Raw genomic sequence first — 15,848 nt, 5'->3', positions numbered from 1 at the left:
ATTCTCTTTTTCTTTTTCTATACACAATTATTGTATAAACTAGTTGATTGTATATAAAGAAACATATACATAACATATACACAAATATATCTACATACATATCTACATATATATATATATATGTGTGTATATATGCATCCAAACTTATCCCATAATAACACGTTTATTCATCATCATCTTCGTCGTCGTTACCTTCCAATGCTTCAAACGCATTAAAAGTTCTAGTTTGTTTGTCACTTGCAATTTCCCTTGGATCCACTGCTTTCGAGCTTCCCAAGTTCTTGTTATTTGGCCTTGCTCTAACTCCACCTGCGGAGCCACTTGCAGCACCAGCACCAGCACCAGCACCAGCACCGGATCCAGAGCTTCCACTGACACTATCTCTAAATTTACTTTTCTCCTCGCTTCCATCTTCACCAATACTACCCCTGTGTGCATGTTGAACGGGTGTAAATGTTTCCCAACCGTCCTCATCAACAACAACTTCTGTCTTCTTTTTGTTGAAAAATGGCTTCTTCTCACCATTGTTGGATCTTGAAGGTCTACGTCTGTTCATGTGGTGGTATGATCTTTCGTGTCCATGTTCGTCGATATAAGTATCACCATTTCTCCATTTTTGAGCACCAGGTCCTGAAACTCCTGAGCCGATACCAGAAAACCCTTGTTGTTGCTGTTGCTGTTGTTGATATTGGAGTTGTTGTTGGTGTGCATGTTCTTTAACCTGTTCAATCAATTCATTGAATGCAGAAAGAATCTGTGGTTGGGGAACGTAGGATGTTTCCTCCTTGATTGCAAAAAGCTGCTCTTCAGTGTACTTTGCCATGATTATTATTATTATTGTTATATTTATTTATTTAGAGTCTCTTGTAATCTCTATTGCCAAATTTATTTATTTATTTTGGGTTACTCAATCAATCGTGTTGAAATTGTTCGGTTCTTTTTCTCCCTCTTTCTTTCTCTTTCTCTCTGTCTCTCGCTAACTCATTTTTCGCTTTCTTTCTTTCTTTCTTTGTTTTCTTTTTTTTTGCTTGGTCTGAGGCGCCTCAAAGTTTTTGAAACTGAAAGTTGGTGAATTTTTTTTTTCTCTCTCCCTTTCTTCCCCTCCCTTTCTCTCTCCCTTTCTCTCTCTCTATTTTTTTTTTGACCTTCTTTTTAGAGAGCTAAAATTTGAACCAAAGCACACTACAACTGTAGTTAAATTTATGGAAAATCGCAAGTTGAAGGCTCATTGATTTTAATGCTGAACAAATTAAGTCCATCCGGTAAGTGTACTGATTGTACACCACCTAGATTTACATTAGCTTTGACAATCCAGTAAAGTGGAGTATCAATGATAAGTAATAAATAAATTAACTGTGTAGTTTATAACTGCAATTTGTTCTTTTCTTTCTTTTTTTGGTGGTTGAATAAATGACAGAAATGGATACGTTGCGCTTCAATTTGCGCACACTCCATATGTATTTATATATATGTATATATTTACACACACACACACATACTATCTCTCTCTCTCTCTCTCTCTTCACAAAATGGATAATAGTCCTCATCTCTTTAATATTCTTCATCTGCCTTAGTGCTATACACTATGGAAACACTTGCACCATCGCAATACCTAGCTTATCGATACAAGATTGGAAAAAACAGATAAACAAACAAACAAAAAAGAATCTATTAGACCACTAGCCTACAGAAAAAAAATTACCATGCCGATTGCACATAGCTTAAGCAAAGTCACGAAAAATCTTTCCAAGGCCAAATCGGCCGGATCGATGCATATAAAGGGCCGCAAATTTAAACAACTTAATCGTGCCACTGTCAGAGACAAGAAACTACAACAAAGGAAGCTTGATAGTATAGAGAAAAAATCCAATGAGCTTGTTATAGTTTCCTATATCCATACTCAAATTGAAAATGAAACACAGCCGTCGTATACTTTAGAGGAAATAAAAGGGTTTATCGAAAGTTTCATAGACGAGGATAGAGAAAAATTGAGCGAGATGGAAAAGGAACACCGCAAGGGACGCCCCATCTCGACAAAGCAGAAAATCTTACAAGAGAAGATCAAACACGAAGAGCACATGTTTGAGACCGGTTATAAAGTGCCGGACTTGAGCGATGAGGAGACAGTCAAGAGATTAAGGAATTGGAATGGAACGACAGGTGCCACAACAGGATTCAAATTTATACATGTATCAAAGCAGATGACAAATTTACCAAGCACAAACGTTGAAGTAGAGATGAAGTAATATATTGATGAAAAGTAAACTTGCTTCATTTTATATTACTTTAAATTTTTTCATTTTTCATCTTTCATTTTTCATTTTTCATTTTTCATTTTTCATTTTTTTCATTCTTTTCATTTTTTTGATTTCAATCTCTTTTATTATGTTCTTATGTTTCTTTCATTTCAATAAGAAATAAAAGAAAAAAGACGGAGAAGTGAAATATGATAACAGTATAGCAAATTAGATGTCTACTATCAACCAGAAACGATAAAGTTTCTTTTAGTAGTTTGCAAAAGCAACAACAAAACAAGAAATACAAAAGTGCTATATAACTCTAGGATGTCTGTTACACGATGGAAAGGGTTCGGGTATCTTTTTTTTTCTTTCTTTTTCTTTCTTTTTCTTTTGACTAATTTAAATATATTATAATTATTAGTAGTAAATTAAATGGCTATATATATATATATGTATGTATATTAGTAGATCAATCATTTAGGTTAATTAAAAAATTAGCATTATAGCATTATTAAAGGGCTCCACGGTTTGATATTCCGGGATATGAAGAAAACGTGTTTAAATTATTAAATAGCAGCAAACAAAAAAAAGAAAAAAAAAAAACCAGACAAGTAAACAGACAAACTGAGGAACTCGGAAGTGGTGGAAAGAGTACTGGGTATGAGTAATAATCAACAAAAACAAACAAGTAAGTAAACAAGTAAACAAGTGAACAAAATCTTTATCTCATTATCGAATTGCAATTCAGCTAGAGTGCCAAGATGTCATCTTACACTTCGTGCTGTGTGACTTTATACTTGTTTTTAAGCCAATCTTTGAATGTAAACAATGACATCATCCAGCTCATAAACAAAGTCACTACACCAAGGCTCACGTTTAAGGTAAACATTGAGGTAAGTCCATAGTATTCAAACGACAATACCACAGGGTCAGTTGATTCCATAAAGATCAAGCCGCCACAGATCAAACTGAACGCGACAATCAACTCGGTAATGGGTCTCACTGGCCTTGTCAATTTGGTAGGCTTACCTGCATTGAGCAACATGAGCAAATATGTGATAAACCTAAATGCACATCCAAGAATAAACATATTGCCCCATTGTACATGAATCTCCGTCGATAATGCCGAGGCCTGTTGGTGCAGAGACATGAGAATACCAGTCCAATAAATAGTCAATACTGGGAATGGATTAGGACTGAATCCAGGACTAGCTTTGATAACATGATGGATATTTTCATCATCGGCAGCAGCAATTTTCTTGTAATTAGCCAAGGCTTGCTCATATCTCCAATCTTGTAATTTCAACTCTGTAAGGACACCACATAAACCACAGCCAATGAAAATAAATGCTATAGAAACATGTTGCAAATCCTTTGTTGACCATTCATTGCCGGCATTGCTCAAGTGCTCCAAGAAGATATTTGTTGATCCATAAAATAAAATCAAGGAGCTCTCAATCATTTCCATAGTCCAAAGACCTTTGTTTTGGAATCTAGACCAAAGGTTTAACTGAGAGTCACCACTAATAAACTTGTGGTTCCAAGCCCAACCTTTATTTGAAAATGCACCGCAATATCTTGCAAGTGACAATATACCGTATGCAAAAAACACTCCACCTTTGATAAAGTGCGCAAGAAGGTTAAATACTGTTTCGGCTTGTCCGTACATGCAAAAAGTAGCAACTCCCGTGGGGATCAATACCAAGTAGTAAAAAAAATGTCCCCAATTTAACAAGTTGAAACCGATTTTGAAAAATTTGTGGAATTTAGTTTGTGAAATCCACATCCTAAACCTATAAATCTTGGATTGTTGTGTAGTCAGACCCATTTTTTCGCAATCGATTGCTGCAGCTGACGAGTTGATCAGAGACGATTCAGACACGTTATCGCCATCATCTTCAATTTCATCGTCATCATTTCCATTATTGTTGTTGTTGACGTCTGAACCGCTTGTGGATGGCCGAAGACTGAAATATGGTCCATTGCTCAATGAGGACGAGCCATTTGACAAATTTGATGGCTCTAAATTTTTTACCAAGGCAAATACGATTTGTATACAGGTTGTTATAAATAAAATAACAATCATCTTTCCATAAGCGTTTCCTGGGTATAATTCTGGTATCAGGTTGATGAAGATTGAGTAGTTGAGCAAGGAGATCAATATGAAGCCAGTGTGAATGACCAAAGCAGCCATATAAGTTTTCGTCATGCTTAAATTATTGAAAATCAAGGCGATTGGGTATACAACAATGATGGAGACCAAGCCGAGGGCAATATGCATGTATAAAGCAGCACGGTGGTTACTGGGCACAGTGAAATAAGTTGTAGTATTGTAATTTTCCCAAAACAATTTCTCTTCGGGTAAGAGATTAGTTTCAAGGATTGGTAAACCATGTGGGTGCTTCATAACGTGAGGAATCGGTGTTAAGTCAGCGGCAACAGATGTGTCAGTCATTGTTGTGTGTGTAGACTCCTTGCTGTTGCTAATGTCACTCATACCATCTTCTTTCATGTCCGAGTCCATATCCATATCCATTGCCATTGCCATTGACCCTATAGCGCAAAGCAATAGTAGAATTGAAGTTATTTTCGTATTTTTAAACATTTTCTGAACCCTCAAAATAATTCTTTTTGTTCTTTTCACTATCAAACTATTCAATATAGAAATAGTCTAAGCAAAAGGGATAAATAATTTCAAAAATAATAAGAATAACGAGGATAATTAATTAATGGAACAAAACTAACCTTGGAGAACCGAAAATTCTTCAGAGTTATATAGTGTCAAAAGTTGACTTTTATTTTATTGATTTTTTTTTTTTTGCTTTGGTAAATGTGATAGTTGCAAAGACGGCGATAAAATTAGACACACTTTTAAAAGGGTACTAATCAAGGGTATAGTTACCGTTGCAATGTATTCAATTGTGTGGAATTGTTCAAAGTATAAGTGATTGTTGTTAGTCAAACAATTGAAAAGAAACAACACCAGCTCTAACAAGAAGAAGAAAGAAAGAAAGGAAAAAAAAAAGTGATATGGAGTTGTAGATATATGTTGTATCTGATACTTGTTTTTTTCTATTTGGTTGTAAAAATAAATACTTCTGTGTGGGATACACTTTTTCTTTTTGGTTTCTTTTTAGGCTTAAGAGGGAATTATGTAACTACTTTTATACTATATCATTACTAATACTATATAATATATAATATATATATATATAACGCAGCGTACATGCGACACAAAAGAGGAACAACAACAACAACAACAACATCATGACAGTCACAGTCATCGCAAAGAAATTATATATATATTTTTTTATTTATTTATTTTTTCAATTTCCCTCAAACTTTGTAAATGACTTGCATAATCTAGCTGAGTCAATCTAATAGAATCATTCAATCTGTAGAGTTAGCCGAAGTATAGTATGGGTTTGTGAGTAAATACCCGAATCTACTCGCAATATGTTTCCTCTAATTCAAATTTGGTACAATTTTGGTTTTTTTTTAATCTTTTAATTATATACTGACTTACTTATTCACATACTTATTCACATACTTATTCACATACTTATTCACATACTTATTCACATATTTCGCCAAATGTGTCCTATCTTCTTTCCTCTCCCCCTTCCTTCTTTCCCTTGCTGAACGTAGAAGTAAAAGAGTAAATATATATCAGGTTGTCATTTCGACTTTTATGATGTATGTAATTTGCTCAAACAATTTATGATTAATTTCTGTCTCTCATCAATTTCCAAACCCCCAAACCCCCATACCCCCCCGACTCTCCGTATCTTTTTTTTTTTTGCCTACTCGCTTCTACTGCCGTCTAAAAAGTTAGGTGAAAATAGGACAACCGTGAAACAGCAAAAGTAAAGATAAAGTTGAATACAAAACATTCAAATTCTTGCTTTTTTTCTTCTGAAAATAAAATAAAAAAAAGCTAGTGAGAATAACAAGCAAAGTAAGGGAATTTTTTGAATGATGGGGTGATAGAGGTTATGATACCAACGTTAAAATTGGGAGTTGCCAAAAATGGTTAATCATAAACAAATGGAACGCATGGGGGATGGGATAAATAAATAAGGAGGTGAGAGTCAAAGTCAATGGTCAAGGTGAATGGTCAATGTGAACATGAAAAATGGGCTAGACCGGTTAGAGGTTGCACACAGATTAACAAACAATAGGTGAACAAAATAACAAGAATAGAAAATATAGAAGAAGAATTGGATGTTGACAGAATGGGTAAAAACAGAGAAAAAAAAAAAGAAGACAGAAAAGCAAAGACCAAGACTTAGACACAGACACAGACTCGGACTCACAAGAAAAAAAGAACAAATAGAGGAAACAATATGCTCTTTGCTTAACATGATTAGAAAAGTGTTTTCATCTTCTTTTCCTTTCCTTTCCTTTCCCTCGGTATCTTTGTTGCATCTTTATTTGCATTGGCACTATGCTTGTATCGCAAAGCGAGATTAGCAACTTTACATTCTGGCACTCGGTTGTAAATTTCTTTGCAAAGGGTCAGGTCAATATTGAGCAACTTTAAACAAAAAAATAAACAAAGAAAGAATATATACATATATATATATATATCTATATATATACAAAGACTAGACTCAAAAGTGTTTCTACAGGACTTGCTTTTTGAGGAGGCAGTTTGCGCATCCATGAATTTACCATATTTCTTAACCCATTTCATTTTCATTTTCATTTTCTTGTCTATTCTTGTCTATTCTTTTCTTTTCTTGTCGTGTCTTTTGTTTTGCTCTGTTGCTTCGATACACAAGTGTTGAAAGCAAAAATAAAAAAAAAAGTGTAAGGAGGCTTCAATGTTGCAACCACTGTTTGGTGGAGACGGAGTTCATCCTTTACTCTCCATTTTATCTCGAGCAAGTTCAATCACAGTTTCTACTTCTACTTCTACTTCTACTTCTACTTCTACTTCTACTTCTACTTCTACTTCTACTTCTACTTCTACTTCTACTTCTACTTCTCATAGTAGAACAACGTAATGCCGCTTTTGCGTTGAGGAACTTTCTTTGTTGCTCTAATCTTTTTTTTTATTTATCTTTTGGCTTTCAAAAATTGAAAGTTCGAAACAATCACGTTGTGGCCGCTTTGAAGTATATCCTGTGCCATCTGATTGATCGGGCATATTGGGCCTGTTTCTATACATTTCCATTCACATTAGACTCCGCATTTCAATCACACCACCCATTCCCAATTTTTCTTCGAATCTTCTTCCAAGTTGCGCCGCTTGTTCCCAAACGATAGTGAAAAGAAAAAGAAGGACAGAGAAGCTCAAACAAAGAGCAAAGTTCACAATTACATTGCTATCCAATTCGTCAACTGATTTGCATTGTATTAGTAATGGTTCTCATGTGAAAAAAGATAAAGAAAAAAAGATCATGCAATTTTATGTATGACCAAAGTACAAATTCCATCGTCTTTCTGTCAATATCCGGAGGTTTCGGCCGATGTGCCACAAGAACGACTGCAAAAGCAGAAACAGACAGAAAGTTTAAATGGTAAAAAAAAAAACACAAATTTAAATTTAAATTTATTTTTAATTCTATTTTTATTTTATTTTATTAATTTTCGATCTCATTATGGAAAACACAATAATTCTCACCACCACATCCCCCCTCCTCCACTTTCACTTCATGATCTCGCTATAGATAACAAATCTATTGGCGACTTCTTGCGCCATTTAGTTCACACATCAACAAAATCAACAAAACTCACCCTGGGAAAACATTGGTGATTTATCTATAACTTATTCAGCTCACCTGGAACATGTGGGATACTCAACAATATTGCTCAATATATTTCTTGGAATACGATATAGAATCAATTGCGAACAAAAACAATAGTTATGAGCAGTAAAGACCACTTTGAGGTTTTGTGTAATGGCGCTTACTCATCTCTTGCTCTTTTTCCTTTTTTTGTACCAATTTTTTATATCCGATCTCATACAACCCAGCATTTGATTGAAATTACGTAATAGAGAAATGTTACGGAAATACGGAACTGCGGAATTTTTTTTTTCTCTCTTTTTTTTTTTCGTTTGGATTAATGTAGCGATGCGGACACGGACAGTCACGGAGTTAATTCTGACGGCTACTCCCTACCCATAGTTTGTATAATAAGCGATTAACTTTTAGTCTACCAATTTTATCCTTCCATACACCACAACCACAACTACGACTTTGATGGCAGACCAAATCTTTGTTTTCTTTATAGATATGTAGAACTAACGGTACAAAAGGAATAGGAAGAGGGCAATTTCGATAAAGGGAAAAGAAAAAAAGCAATATTAAAAAAGCAAAAAAAAAGCAAAAAAAAAGCAAAAAAAGCTACAAAAATAACATAAAGATCAAGCTATAAGTGCATTTTCTCAATATTCATTTCCTTTTAAATCATTTTTACAAACTTTGCAATCCAATTATACCAACTACTCTATATCATCTAACTTTCTAAATTCGTCAGTCTGCTGATAATAAACTATACTTTATCATCCCCTACCCCCGATTGTCCAAGTACAGCCAAAATAAGCAACAAAAAAACAAAGAAAAGAAAAGAAAACACAGTTTATAAGGCATTCTTTCTGGTCAAATAATCAAACCTCGAATAAGTATATCCAATAAAAGGCAAATCTTCCTTTGTGTTTCTTCTTCCTCCACCACCAACACCCCCGCCACCATTCTTTGCATCCAACTCTCTTTGCTCCATAGCCCTAGTCAATACCGGATTATCAGGTATATTCTCCAACTCATCCGTAGGGAAAAACCTTGTATCTGTAATCGATCTCAACTTGGGAATGAATGGAGCGTCAACTTTCCTTATAGTGTCCCAGTCAACACCACGGAAAAATGGGTGCTGCTTAATCTCATCCGACCCACCATATCGGCCCAACCTATGCTCAGCCGAGGTCAAAAGCCTCTTGATCAAATCCTCTGCCTCAGGCGAAAGATGCACATCATCAGGAATCTGCAACGTCTCTTGCCAATTGATAATCTTTCTATACGTCTCATGAGGCGTCTCTGCACAAAATGGTGGCCATCCAACCAAACACTCAAACATAATCGCACCAAGCGACCACCAATCACACTCTTGACCATATCCCTGGTGTACAAAGATTTCTGGTGCAATATAATCAGGAGTACCAACTGTAGAGTATGCCATAAGTCTTCTTGATTTCCTCCACGTTTGCATCTGTTGCCTATTGGACATGGTCAAGTTAATCGCATCCACCATCATCGAATTACGTCCATGCGATGGCTGTGCACCACCTGCAGACAATTGGTTTGCCTGCAATGGGTTAGATGGGTTCTCTTCAAGCAATTTCTTGTAATAATTCGAGTCATGGGTCTTGTGGAACCCAGTGGAAAGTCCAAAGTCACTAAGTTTAACATGCCCGCGTCTATCAATCAATATATTATCAGGCTTTATGTCACGATGGATGAAACCCAACTTGTGAATCGCTTCCAAGGCCAACACACACTCTGCCATATAAAATCTTGTGATATCCTCGGTAAATATCTGCCATCTAATCAACATCGTCATCAAATCACCACCAGGCAAGTATTCCATAATTAAATAAAGATACTGCGAATCTTGGAAAGAGTAAAATAACGACACCACCCAGGGAGAATCACTATTGGCTAAAACATCCCTCTCAGCCTTAACGTGTGCCAACTGGTCCTTCTTATACATTTCCAGCTTCAACAATGTCTTCATAGCATATATATGGCCATTATCTTTTTTCTGCACTAAACGCACTTCACCAAAAGCACCCTTACCAATAACTTTTATGGTTTCAAAGTCCTCCAATGCCAATTTGGTCCTTCTCAAACGTAAAAATTGGGTCTCTTTCTTACTATAGTTTTGAATGTGTCTATTCTTCCTTTCTTCAGAAATGCCGGCTCCTTCATCAATCAATTTTTGTTCCATCTCGATTCTTCTCTGGTTTCGCTCAATTGCGTGATTCACAGCCATGGTGTAAAAATTTTCTATTTTTAGTTTTACTGCCTTACCCTTATCTTGAACTTCTGTTGGTAAAAGGTGGGGCTGTCGAATGAAATGTACGTAGTTTGATGCCTGGTTGCCATCCGAATTCACACCACTTGAGGATGGTGGTGTAATAGCATCATTGTTTGATGCTTCCCTTTGTGCCGTTGTCGAAGTTACACCAGTTCCTGTCTGGTGCAATCCACCCTTCAGCTGTAGCACTTGTTGTTGATGTTGTTGTTGATGTTGTTGTTGATGTTGTTGTTGATGTTGTTGTTGTTGAAGTTGTTGCGGGATTTGTTGAGTTGCTTGTTGAGGTTGTCCATTTGTTGGTGTATGAGGCGATGCTACTTTCTCTTCATGAGGTATTGGTACATGCGAGCTCGATATGTTTGAATGAGCGCTGCTTATATCAGAAACATTAGTGCTACTTGTATTATTTAATTGTGTAAACTGATTTACTGGTGGTTGGAAATTCATCGAATCAACTGAACTAAACTGAACTCCTTTGGCAGGGGTAAAACTACTAAAGCCATTGGTGTCCCCATAGGTATTACTGTGTTCTAACCTATCCAGTTGAACAAATTTGGGCGAGGGAAGATTGTTCAAAATATGGGTATCTTGTCTAGGACCTAAGCCCTCCTGATATTGTTGCTGCAAACGTTGTTGATTTCTTACGGGTGATTCACTCTCAAGAGGCACCGGAGGCTCATCTAAGACTTGCGTGGTATCCTCGTCCATGTAACTATCATTTGCATTGTACGATTGAAATGAGTCTGGTTGCACCTGTTGAGGGAACTGCTGCTGCTGCTGTTGTTGTTGTTGTTGCTGATATATTGTATTATTTGGTTGTAATTCGTATTGATTGTGGTAGTTTTGTTGCTGCTGTTGTTGTTGCTGCTGTTGTTGTTGCTGCTGTTGTTGTTGTTGAAGGTGTTGTAAATATAGTTGTTGCTTTTGCTCTTCCGTGAGATCGTCGAAGTTCATGGCAATCAAATCTTTTAGTCTTACTTATCCACCTCAAGTCGGTCCAAAACACTAATTAAAATCTGTGGTACCAGTTAGTTGGATATCTATTTGATAAAAATGAATGTTTTGAATTTCTTGATTTGGTTGGCAGTAAAACTCACAAATCAATTTGGATCATAGTTTTCGCGCTCGCCAGTTTGTATGTTCTCGCTTTTTGATATTGGTTGTATTTTTTTTTTTTTTCTCTCTTTCGCTTACGCTTTGTTGTATTCTTTATTATTCTTGAGATTTTAATTTGTGAGCATGAAGATCCTTAAACATACAGGTCAAGCGCCACCAGTAATAAGTAGTAGATAAAACTCGAGAGAACGGATACTGCAAGAGTTGTGTAATTGCAGTTATTATAAATGACCTCTAAATTCAATAGCATGTTCATTTTGCCTACGTGTTTTACATGATTTGATTATAACATGGTGTTTAAAATGATACGTAGTATACTTACTAATACACACACAAGTTCAAGCACTAATTTGTTAAGCTCAGCATATGAACTAACGGTCTTGAAACCTCAATCATCAAAAAAAGAAAAGAAAAGAAAAACAAAACAAAACAAAACAAAAGAGGTTTGCCTACGTTGCTTGACAAATAAAACTGTCCGATTATAATGTACATTAAGAAGTGTCGTATATAAAACCTCAACTATCTATAAGCTTTAATCAATTTACAAACACCTCATCATGAATACACAGAGTGTAACTTCCCGAGCCAATTAATTTTGTCAATTTTCTTTTCCTTGTAATTTGTAAGATAAAATAAAAACTAAAACTAACGCCTCTAGAATTGCAAAGCTTGACCCTTTTGCTTCTTGTCACCACCCAATTCGAAGTGCTTACATCTCTTCAAGGACAATTGAGCCTTGGTCTTACAGACAACACATTCCAATCTCAAAACAACCTTCTTGGTAGTCTTTGCCTTTTTGTGGAAAACTGGCTTAGTTTGACCACCGTAACCACTTTGTTTCCTGTCATATCTTCTCTTACCTTGAGCAAACAATGAAGCCTTACCAGCTTTGTATTGGGTGACTTTGTGTTGAGTGTGTTTACGACATTCTTTACCTTTACAGTAGGTCTTTCTGGTTTTTGGAACGTTCACTAAAAAGGATGTATTGTTAGTACTAAGCACTTTTTTTTTCATAAAAAAGCAGAATCCAGAAAATCGTGTCTTGTAAATGGAGTAAACTGGCGTCATTAAAAAACAGACTTCAACCACAATTCAAGTTTGAATACAAAAAAGTTGAATAAAATATCTGATCGAATGCAAACCACTTGCTCATGAACTTGCGAAGACTAGTTAATCAGTCGTAGAAAAGTTTCAGCCATGGTTCGTAGTAATCCTCAAAATTTGCGTTTACATTGGAATAGGTTATGATGCTTTAAGAATTCCGTCTTCATCAGTAATGATGATTATGATTATGATGGTGATGGTGGTGGTGATGGTGGTTATGCCATTTCTGCTGTTGAATTTATTACTTCACTATCGGTATCATCTCGTAAAACGAGGTTGAACAAGTAAACTTGCTCCTGAATACTCCACTATCGACACAGTTCTCATTCCTGATTCTAAGGGGCTCTGTCAACATACCCATCTTGTCTAATGTTGTTTCGCTATCTACTCTAAACTTACAACTACGTTGTTGACGTTCTATATTGAAAATTAGATTTTCACAGAATGTGCGTGCGGGAGTGAGAGTGAGAGTGAGTGAGTGAGTGAGTGAGTGAGAGTTTGTGCGTGCGAGCGTGTGTGTGTGTGTGCGTGTGAGAGTAAGCAATTGCAGGGATAAGGCAAGTGTGAGTCGCTAGTGTGTTTGAAACGAGAGGAAAAATTTTTATTCACGTGCAAATTTAAAAAATGAGGGTTCTTATTATTTGCACCTGTAAACCGCTACCAACTTGAATTGTCCTAATAGTCAACTATGACCGAGATGTGCTCTGTATTACAAACCCACATTGGAAAGCGAGTGGGTGTTTGTGAATGAAGTATTTTATGTATCAATCTAGAGGGATTGCGAGATTAGACATTTACTAGCTACTGTAATCTTTGAAAGTCGATATTGTCACTGGAGCACACTTTTTTTTATGTTTTTATTACCACTACTTGTGGGATATAAGTCTCTCACAAATAGATACTCAACATTTTTTGTTGTTTTGTATTTTTCTGTTTTATGTGTAACTGGTACTCTTTTGAAGTACGTTTATAAAACACTCTTTTTCTTTCCCTTCCTTTTCTTTTCTTTTCTTTTCTTTTCTTTTGTTTTTGTTCTTGTTTTCGTTTTCAAAAGTGTGCATTGTTGAAGAAAATATTATACTGTATATCACTGAGTGCTTCGTTAAGACAGCATGGGAAAAAAAAGAATACTATTGAAAGTGCACCTTGCAGTATTCTCCCAAAATGGGGCTCAGAACCAGGTTGCAAAAATAACATGTTTTGTTACACAAAGCTAGAAAGTTTACGACTAATACACTTCTCATCTTGAATATAGTTGATGGAAATTAATGTAATGATTTTAAAAAATGAATATGTAGATACTAAATTATAAAACTCACGGAACTGAACATCTCCTCTTTGTTTGAATACTGAAATACCCAATACCATACACCATACACCATACACCATACACCAAGCAACAAGCAACACGAGAACCGAATAAATGAACAAAATACTATCAATATAATTACGAGAGAGTAACTGTGGCGTAAATAGTAGATGTCAGTGTGACTGTCTCATCAGCTGAATCGGTCTCGTAATAGTAATCGTAGTTAACATAACAAATGCCGTCGGATGTCACTGTTGTAACATTGTCAATGATCCACGAGTCAGTAGATGATGGTATTGCACCGCCGGTGATTGTGGGACCATCTGTGGTCAGACTTGAATCATCCGCCTGTTCAGTTGTTTCGGTTGCATTCTCAAGGATAGTAGTAGTCGATTCTTTTGCGAGTATTGACGACGAAGATGAGGGCGAGGAAGAAGAAGAAGAAGAAGAAGAAGAAGGAGAAGTAGATGATGATGATGATGAAGAAGAGGGCGAAGTTGACAACGAAGAGGTGGTTGGGTTTGCTAATGAAGTTGAAGTTGATGTTGCTGCAGGTTGAGACGTCTTAGGAGATGTTGCTGGACTAGCAGCTGGAGTAGTTGAGGTGGTTGTATCCAGTGCCGCCACTCCTTCTTCGTCTTCTTCTTGTTCTTCTGTAGAATCAGTGGCAGTTGCCTGTGAGCTACCACTCACCACTATTGTAGTCTGAACACTTGGTCCGATTGAACTAACAGTTGTTGTGGAGCCGGCAGATGTTGAGGTAATGTCATCAGTAGTAACAGTAGTAGCAGCAGAAACAGCAATCTGAGTAGCTGAACCTGTTGATGATGTCTGGGTAACTTCGTTTTGCGAATTGGCTTGAACATCGGCTGCTGAGACCGGGGTAGTTGCAACTGTTGTATATGTTCTGGCCTTACCCCAAATTGTCATAGTGACGGTTGCGGTATAAGATGTGACAGTTGTAGTACTCGTGTGTACTGACCAACTAGTATATGTAGTGGTTGGCGCATCGGCAACCAGGGTGCTCGTGTGATAACGAGTCACCACCTGAACAGCAGTATCATCATTTTCTGCACTGTCTCGTTTGAAGTAATTGGCAAAACCTTTTCCTTTTCTAGCTGGAGCTGCCGATGTTTGAGAAATAAATAACAACGAAGTAAAGCTGGTTAGTAAATTAGAAACTCTCATTGGATTAAGTGGGTACGTAAATGGAAATTTGAGAAAACGATTTTTATAAATGGGTATAAAATTAAATATTTGAACGTGTTAAAATGAACGTAGATAGTTGGTGTAATTATTAGGATGAACAAAATGAAGCGAAAGTAAAGGGTATCTGTTACGTGTAAAGGAACGGAATAAAGTTGGATTTATATAGGTGGTATCAAAAGCAAATAGAAATAAGTATTCAACAAATTAAAAAAGAATAAAGAAGCTCTCTAGACTCGTTTTGTATCTTTCTCTTAAGGAATGTAGTGATATGGGAGGTAAGTGAATGAATAAGTTTTATCTTTTCCTCTCTTTTTTTTTTTAATTTTCAACAATTCTTTTCGAGGTGGTTCTTGAAGATTACTTATATAATGTTGGCCATTGAGCGACACTCACTCATCGGCACTTAATCTTTTGACATGTGATGGAAAACAACTAAATTGCTTCTTCTTCAAAGTAAAATAAAGAATAAAAATTAGAAAAAAAAATGGATAAAAGAGCAACGACAGCCACATCTGTGCTGGCTAGTTAGCTCATTTTTGGACTACAAATGAGCCTAACTGGTTCTTCGAATTGTCTTGGTTATGAAAAAGGTAAATAACGAATGTTTGTCATTGCACTCGTATACTGTGTAGTATATGTTGCAAAATGACACAAACTGTTTTGGGGCTTTTCTTTTTTCTTGTATTTTTCTTCCCCCTCCCCCCACTAGCTCTCTCTCTTGTTCAGTATACATAAAAGTTTTATTTTTTTTTATTTTTATTTTTTATATTTTTTTGCTGGGTGCAAAAAACCAAATAGGAAATTAACTTTCAAATCTCGCAAAACTTCAG

At 36.1% G+C, this 15,848-nt stretch overlaps 6 protein-coding genes across 6 annotated transcripts; 1 reads left to right on the top strand and 5 right to left on the bottom strand. All coding sequences in view use genetic code 12, as the record gives it.

Annotated features, from left to right (window-relative positions):
- Positions 1-163: 163 nt before the first annotated feature.
- On the bottom strand, positions 164-823 carry CAF20 (p20; the record flags this gene model as incomplete). The annotated part of the gene is made up of 1 exon (XM_001528109.2): positions 164-823. One exon carries the CDS (start codon positions 821-823, stop codon positions 164-166), a length of 660 nt encoding a protein of 219 aa, XP_001528159.2.
- Positions 824-1,703: 880 nt separating this feature from the next.
- TMA16 (translation machinery-associated protein 16) lies at positions 1,704-2,246 on the top strand (the record flags this gene model as incomplete). The annotated part of the gene is made up of 1 exon (XM_001528108.1): positions 1,704-2,246. One exon carries the CDS (start codon positions 1,704-1,706, stop codon positions 2,244-2,246), a length of 543 nt encoding a protein of 180 aa, XP_001528158.1.
- Positions 2,247-3,009: 763 nt separating this feature from the next.
- PVL30_000652 (uncharacterized protein) lies at positions 3,010-4,845 on the bottom strand (the record flags this gene model as incomplete). Its single annotated transcript, XM_001528107.2, has 1 exon — positions 3,010-4,845. The coding sequence occupies one exon, from the start codon at positions 4,843-4,845 to the stop codon at positions 3,010-3,012; it is 1,836 nt and encodes a 611-aa protein (XP_001528157.2).
- Positions 4,846-8,828: 3,983 nt separating this feature from the next.
- Positions 8,829-11,234, bottom strand: CBK1 (Serine/threonine-protein kinase; the record flags this gene model as incomplete). The annotated part of the gene is made up of 1 exon (XM_001528106.2): positions 8,829-11,234. One exon carries the CDS (start codon positions 11,232-11,234, stop codon positions 8,829-8,831), a length of 2,406 nt encoding a protein of 801 aa, XP_001528156.2.
- Positions 11,235-12,050: 816 nt separating this feature from the next.
- Positions 12,051-12,861, bottom strand: RPL44 (40s ribosomal protein L44e; the record flags this gene model as incomplete). Its single annotated transcript, XM_001528105.1, has 2 exons — positions 12,051-12,367; positions 12,858-12,861. The coding sequence occupies 2 exons, from the start codon at positions 12,859-12,861 to the stop codon at positions 12,051-12,053; spliced, it is 321 nt and encodes a 106-aa protein (XP_001528155.1).
- A 1,086-nt stretch (positions 12,862-13,947) lies between these two features.
- PVL30_000649 (uncharacterized protein) lies at positions 13,948-14,997 on the bottom strand (the record flags this gene model as incomplete). The annotated part of the gene is made up of 1 exon (XM_001528104.1): positions 13,948-14,997. The coding sequence occupies one exon, from the start codon at positions 14,995-14,997 to the stop codon at positions 13,948-13,950; it is 1,050 nt and encodes a 349-aa protein (XP_001528154.2).
- Positions 14,998-15,848: the final 851 nt, after the last annotated feature.

The sequence above is a fragment of the Lodderomyces elongisporus genome, chromosome 1 (assembly GCF_030384665.1).
Source record: "Lodderomyces elongisporus chromosome 1, complete sequence".
Lineage (NCBI taxonomy): Eukaryota > Fungi > Ascomycota > Pichiomycetes > Serinales > Debaryomycetaceae > Lodderomyces > Lodderomyces elongisporus.
This window is presented reverse-complemented; position numbering and strand designations above follow the sequence as displayed.